The 6,548-nt window shown below is 35.6% G+C and overlaps 1 protein-coding gene across 1 annotated transcript in view; it reads right to left on the minus strand.

The window, feature by feature from the left end:
- The window catches only part of LOC102208804 (complement C4-B-like), a 19,483-nt gene extending 14,438 nt beyond the window's left edge, over positions 1–5,045 (minus strand). Inside the window, exons 1-15 of the mRNA XM_013912206.1 lie at positions 4,930–5,045; positions 4,436–4,625; positions 4,164–4,335; positions 3,986–4,056; positions 3,775–3,863; positions 3,617–3,699; positions 3,432–3,519; positions 2,765–2,882; positions 2,518–2,659; positions 2,130–2,242; positions 1,891–2,043; positions 1,640–1,807; positions 1,354–1,545; positions 928–1,071; positions 695–831 (exon numbers count right to left, since the gene is read on the minus strand). Coding sequence (XP_013767660.1) covers positions 695–831; positions 928–1,071; positions 1,354–1,545; positions 1,640–1,807; positions 1,891–2,043; positions 2,130–2,242; positions 2,518–2,659; positions 2,765–2,882; positions 3,432–3,519; positions 3,617–3,699; positions 3,775–3,863; positions 3,986–4,056; positions 4,164–4,335; positions 4,436–4,625; positions 4,930–4,994 — 1,925 coding nt within the window. The 5' untranslated portion in view covers positions 4,995–5,045. The remainder of the gene's footprint in view (positions 1–694; positions 832–927; positions 1,072–1,353; positions 1,546–1,639; positions 1,808–1,890; positions 2,044–2,129; positions 2,243–2,517; positions 2,660–2,764; positions 2,883–3,431; positions 3,520–3,616; positions 3,700–3,774; positions 3,864–3,985; positions 4,057–4,163; positions 4,336–4,435; positions 4,626–4,929) is intronic.
- Positions 5,046–6,548: the final 1,503 nt, after the last annotated feature.

Raw genomic sequence — 6,548 nt, forward strand, 5'->3', positions numbered from 1 at the left:
TTTTTTATTTAAACAGTGAAGTCTACATAAAATACAATTCCTTAAAAGACACTCATTGTATTTTAAAAAGGAAAATAACCTAAAGATATCATAATAATATGAAGTAACAACTGCTATGGCATTCAGAACACAGAGGTTGTTAGTTTTCTTTCTAAAAACAGGGCCTTTTACTACATTAAAATAGCATAACAGAGCTCTACAACAATGTCGAGAGGAAATAAGCATGTTTCTTCACATTTTTGTGTGTTAGGGTCCTGACTTCAGTTCAGGAGACGGGGATTGGTGCGAGGAAGATAATGAGGTGGATATGAAAAAGGACGGGGCAATTGTGGAGGAAGCAAAAGTACAAATGTTGAATAGTCATATAAACTTTGAAAGAGATTTTTGTGATCTTGATAAAATATATAGGCAATAGGCAATACTACGTAAATGGCTAGTCTCTAATCGCATACATAAAATGAAACCAAGTAGAAAGGCCCTGTCCATCTCAGCTACTGTATTCAGGATGGTGGGACGACATGGTGGCTTCCACAGAGCTGTGCCCGCTCCTATGTATATTTTATTGGATTATTTCAATAATGTATTAAAAAGGTTTCAAGGAGTCATCAATTTGGTGGAAGATATAATTACACACTAATCAATTAAATAACCTCAAAAAATTACCTAATGTTCCTTTAACTAAATGAAGAAAAACTTTTTTTTCTTACCCTTTCTCCACAGAAACTGGTCATTAGATACAGAAGCCAAGCCATTGTCTAACAGAACTGATGCTGAGTCAGGTCCACCACCATAGGAACAACCCAGATCATATGAGTTCATAGTAGAGAATACCTGACAATTGAGAAGAAAAGCTTAGACTTACTACTATGATTACCTATAAATTACAAAAAATACCATAAGTATGAAAGTAGTGTGTAAGACTGTAACCTGTTTGGGTGTGAGTTTATTGTCAGCATTGAGAGCGTAGAAGGCCTTATCCACAGCCAGCAAAGCCACTGTTGCGCTGTTCCCATGTAGATCAAAGTCTATCTTTAAATGTGTGTTAGGTGCAAGGGTACCTTTGGGTTGAACCTAAATTAAGACATTTAAGATATACCAGGATTTATTTTTTTTGTTTAGTGAAGGAAAATTCAAATAATACAAATAGACTTCTCAAACCAAAATTAAATAAATATATCAATATAAATACATGTAGATGTAGGCAATTTAAAAATCCAAATTATTTAAATATATGCAATGTTTGTACACCTCCATTAGTTAAATGTTAGTAAAAATTAGTTAAAGCGCACACATTTGAAATAGTTTTGCTTTCTCTGCTCGTGCTGCACTTTTTTATCTGTTCTGTTTACTTACCTTGACATTTAGCTCACATTCATCCCTGACATCTACCCACACTGAATCAGCTATGACGTGACCGTTAGTGTTGTGATAGTAGCCAATCACACGGAAAGATGGAACCATATTATGTGTTATCTGCAGTCGGTGTTTAGCTGATATACCAAGTAGGAGTGAGCCGGTGTTTACTACAATTCCCCGGCTTAAGACCTGAAACAAAGACAATTAAAACGTGTTTAATCAAGACAAAATGCTGCTCCTTTATGAGAATACACAATATTGCATTTAGTCAGATATTTCTGACCATGTAGTGTATATATCCACTGCGTGGGCTGTTGATGGTGTTGAATGTTATGGTAAGGAATTCATTCACAGAGTAGATCCTGCTGGTAAAAGTCATGTAAAGGTAGCTGTCATGTTGAGAGGAAGCACGTCGTATTATTTTTCTCTCTCGTAATCCATTTGTAGAAACCTGTTGGAGGCAGATGAACAAACAGTTAAAACTGGAATCAAATCTGTTAAACAACACCTTTGAATAAGGTTGGGGATACTAACTTCAACTGTAATATCAGCTTTATCATGAACATTAAAAGTATTGAACAGTGCCCCGTCTTGATCAGTGGTGCTTTCCCAAGGCCGTGATGTTGGTAGATTAATATTTACTGGCACACCAGCTGCTGGAGAGCCATCTGGCAGACGCACGAGCACCTATATGAAAAACAAAGAAAAGTGTTATATTAAAGATCATTACAGTAATTGGTGTAACTATTCCCATGTGTTAGTTTCAGACATACCACCACGTCCAGTGGATATCCAGGAATAAAATGAGATCGAGTTCGAGAGAGGTCTATCGTGTATTTGTGGGCGAAGATTCGCAGGTAAACTTCTGCCTCTTGTATTTCACCACCTAGGCCAAAAAATGTACACAGTATTATCAAGAAAAATAAAAGGTCGCATTAATATTTCTCCATGTCTTAATGAGTTTATCAATAGATTTATTATATTGGAACTTTTACTTATTAAATGCAATAATTAAATGTAGCTCCAGAAATTCTGTATTATGCACTGCTATATGAAACCACATTGTTTACAACAATTAAATACTCTCTAATATCTATGATTTCAAATAAAATAACCAAAAACAAACTCAGATATATTGATGAATGTAAATGTCTCCTTTACTTTGTATGTTTGTGACAAACACTCTCAAAAACAATCGATCTCCATTTTCCTGCATCTTAGAGAGGGTTGTTTTCAGCTGCCTCTGAAGTTTTGCATTTGTCTCATTAAACAAAAGAGAAACCTTTGCATTTCCATCTTTGACCTGCAAGAAACAGAGAAGTTTTGATAAAATGAAACAATAATGGCATGCAGTTTGTTACTCATTTTAAAATTAGCTGCATTGTGAATTTTGGATGGATTTCCTCACCGAACCGGTCTGCTCCAGTCCCTTGATAAAAGTCATTTCCTGACCGCCAGAGCCATCTTTTTTTACAAATCCAAACTGGCAGTGATAAGCACCTTTAACTTTTTCACCATGTGTGTACCTAAAGAAAACAACTGTTAACTGGAGCAAAGATAGTCTAAAAATGCAATAGTATATTTATACTTGAGACAGTCAATCCAAGCATTAAACGGTCTGACTCAAGCAGTGAATATTTTTTGTTGCTGAATCCAAGTTAATAAAAAGTTTTATTATTTTCACTGCATAGGAAATAATTATGGAAGAGAAGATGCCCAATCTCAAACTCCAGGTTTTCACCTGGTAAGTGATCAGAGGCTGCAAGGACCATCATGTGTCATAATGAGTCATTGTGTGACATTAATTTCATTTTTCAAATCATGCTACAGTAGACTTGCAGATTCCCTTACGTTTTTTGCATTTTTCATTGCATGAGTGTGCTTATTTGAATACTGGCAGCCCTTGGTCAGGTAATGACTTGGTTAAACAGTTAAACTGTTCTATATGTTAAAAGTCATCCTGCTGATAAGATGTTGACAAAATCACCCCAATGCCAAAGCCTTAGCTTATAACATTTCTTGACATGAATTTGCAAAGAAAGAGTTAGTTTAATGGAAGTAAAATTAGCACTTACATTGCTGAGATGGTGAATTGAAGATCTTTGTTGGTCAGCAAAATATATTTCGGATCCATTACGATGTTCACATCAAAGCTTGGTAAAACTACAGTTAGTAAATAAGTTATGAGAGTCAAAAGATACTTTCTGTGAATTTAAAAAAAAAGATCTCAATTGCACGAATCAGTTTATAGTAAACTTACTAAATTTCTGAACTTTGAACTCTCTGAAGGCAGCATTTGCTTCATCACCCTCATAGTGTGCAGTAATCTTCCAAGTACCCGTTCTTTACGAACAACAAAGTACAGTAAGTGTCAAAATTCCTTGACATCTTCACTTTCATTGGAAATTTGTAACCTACTCAGAAACGTCAGGTATGAGGAATGAGTCTTGATGTACTCCTCCCTTTGCAATCTTCATGATTTTCATTATTCTATTTCCAGCAGCATTCTGTCATACAGTGACCAAACACAGACCAAGACAAGAAAGAGTGAATATGTTTCTGTCTTTCAAACTTGTATTACCAAAGACATTTATAAAGAAAATATATAATATTAATAATTATAACTCACAATTACTGATATGTGGACAGGTTCCTCATGAGGCCTCATCGTGTGGTCAAGAGTGAAGATTCTGTACTTCACTAAAAGAACGATAACATAAAAGGAATATAAAATGTCTTTTTCACAAAAAAATCACTGTTAGGTAAAGTCTGTAGAATTATTTAATTTTCTTTTACTTTGTTTCTACCTCTGTCTGCTGGGTTATAAATTGGCTGAGCTGTCTGAATGAAGATGTAGCCCCTGTGTTTTGACACCAGAACCCTTGTTAGCTTCGTGTTGGGTGTGAAGGATTGGCTCTCTGCCACGAGCATAACGTAAGAAGGAAATTGAGGCAATCCTAACAAAGAATCCATGTTTAGCTGTAAAGATGTAAATTATAAAGTTAGGGCAAAGTGGGTAGTAACATCTCAGTCCTGTCTTTTATTGTTTGCTTTTTGTTTGAGTGTGAAGTCTGCATACCTTGAGCTCAGCTATTTCAATCTTGTCTTCTTTAGTGCACGTAACCGTTTTCATCTCAGACACAACAGTACTAGAGATCTCATCCTTCAGGTAGAGCTTAACAGGTTTGTTAAGGTGACCCGGTCCCATCTGGACAAACACTTTCTCATTAACGCCCACGTGAAAGACTTTCGGGCCTGAGATGAAGAATCTGCACACAAAAATGAAAGATAGTGAACATTGCATCTTTTAATAATCTGTTTCACATAATCTGATTTTTAGATAACTATGCAATCTGCAGTGCTGCATATTTGAGCGTATCTTACATTAAGTCAAGTTGATTATTAGGAAATAAATATGGGAATACCAACATATGATTTTATTTTTCATTTGTAAGCTTATGAAATTGTTTGAAGACAAAAACTTTAGTTAATTCTATATATATTTATAAATATCAGTTAAAATGAGTAGACATCAGCCATTAAAGCATTACACTTCATTCTTCCTAAATTTACCTGTTTTGTGCTGAACACTCCGCGATCCATATCAGCAGCAGTATCACAAAAATGTGGCACTTCATCGCGCCGCTTTGATTACTTTGCCTGCTTTGACACAGACTTTAGATTAACTGCTGTTTTGTAAGTCACTCACCCCTGTTTCACAATATCTGGATCTCATTAATGCCCTCCCTCTGTTTTTTTCTGCTGCAGATGAACAGACTTATAAAACTTAAAACCAATTACAAAACTTTAAAAAATGCATGCATAAACACTCAAGGCATAATATGATAACAGTTTAATACTGCTAGATATAGCATGTTGCTCGATGCATGCTGTTGTTTAACACACAATGTGTTTTTTTTGTCAATTATTTAAATTATTAAATCTATTTTTTTTTTTTTTTACTTTGCACATTAGGTTTCAATAGACCACCAGACCAACATTTCTGACAACAAGCTGTTTGGTTTTATTAAAATCCGTTTTACATTGCTACTTGGCTTGCAGCCTGGAAAGTGTTCCTGTTTCACAATGTGTAACCATCTCCTCATTGGTCAGTTGAAGCCAGATTTCCCTTAAGTCATGTGGTTTACAAGAAATCATGTTTGTTTTTTCTGTTTTCATCCCCCCCCCCTCCTAGCTACCTTTGAAACTAAATGGCTTACAAATTATTTGAAGAATACAGATTAATTGTTCTCTTTTTCTTTAGCAGTCATAGAGTATTTGTCATCTCTTTTTAATGGTTAGAAAAGCTGTTTATTCCACACTTGCTGGACATGGTGTCATGGTCCTGGGTCGAGCGACCCAGTGTTTGAGTTTTATGTATCTTTTGTATTCATTTGTGCCCTAGTTTAGTTCATCTAGTTTATTTTGAGGTTGCTGTTTACTCCTTTGTTTCTTAGTTGTTTATGTCATCTCCTCCTGTACTCAGTCTCCCTGGTTCGTGTGTCTACCTGTCATGCGTCATGTCTGTGTGGTTATGTTCAGTTCAGATCACGTCTAATCTCCATGTTTCCTGTTTTACTTTGAAAGTCTGTGTCTAATGTCAGTGTATGTAGTTTCACTTTTCCTGTCCTGTCATTAGGTTCATGTGTATCAGCTGTTCCCCTTCATGTGTTTCCACTTCCCTTGATCATCCCTTATGTGTATTTAGTCTCTGTGTTTTATTCAGTCTGTGTCGTGTCCTCCATGTCCTCACAACCAGTCTTTGTCATGGTTTTCTGAGTCTTCATAGAGAAGAATCATAAGTTACTCCGGTCTACTCTCTTGTGTTCGCACCTGGGTCCACCACACGCACCACCGCATGGTCTGTCTCCTCAGATCGTGACACATGGTCCTTATGTGTGTATTAATTAGTGAATTGAATAATAAGGTAAATAAATATAGCAAGGCACTTCATGATATTCAAAATTAAACATCATTATGGTAATTAGATTGTTTTAAACTATAAATATAAATCTTTTTTCCAGTTGCTTCTGTTTCCTGCTACTTTGTGTGTGTATTACTGCTCCTTTGGACTAGTACTGTAATACACATGCAATGTCATTTGCTCAATATTAGACGATTTAAATGAAACACAGAACATTGTTTTGCATATAAATAAATGGTTAAAGGTTACAGGTTAAATCACAACGTGA

The sequence above is a fragment of the Pundamilia nyererei genome, unplaced genomic scaffold, assembly GCF_000239375.1.
Source record: "Pundamilia nyererei isolate P.nyererei 1_Seehausen unplaced genomic scaffold, PunNye1.0 scaffold00084, whole genome shotgun sequence".
Lineage (NCBI taxonomy): Eukaryota > Metazoa > Chordata > Actinopteri > Cichliformes > Cichlidae > Pundamilia > Pundamilia nyererei.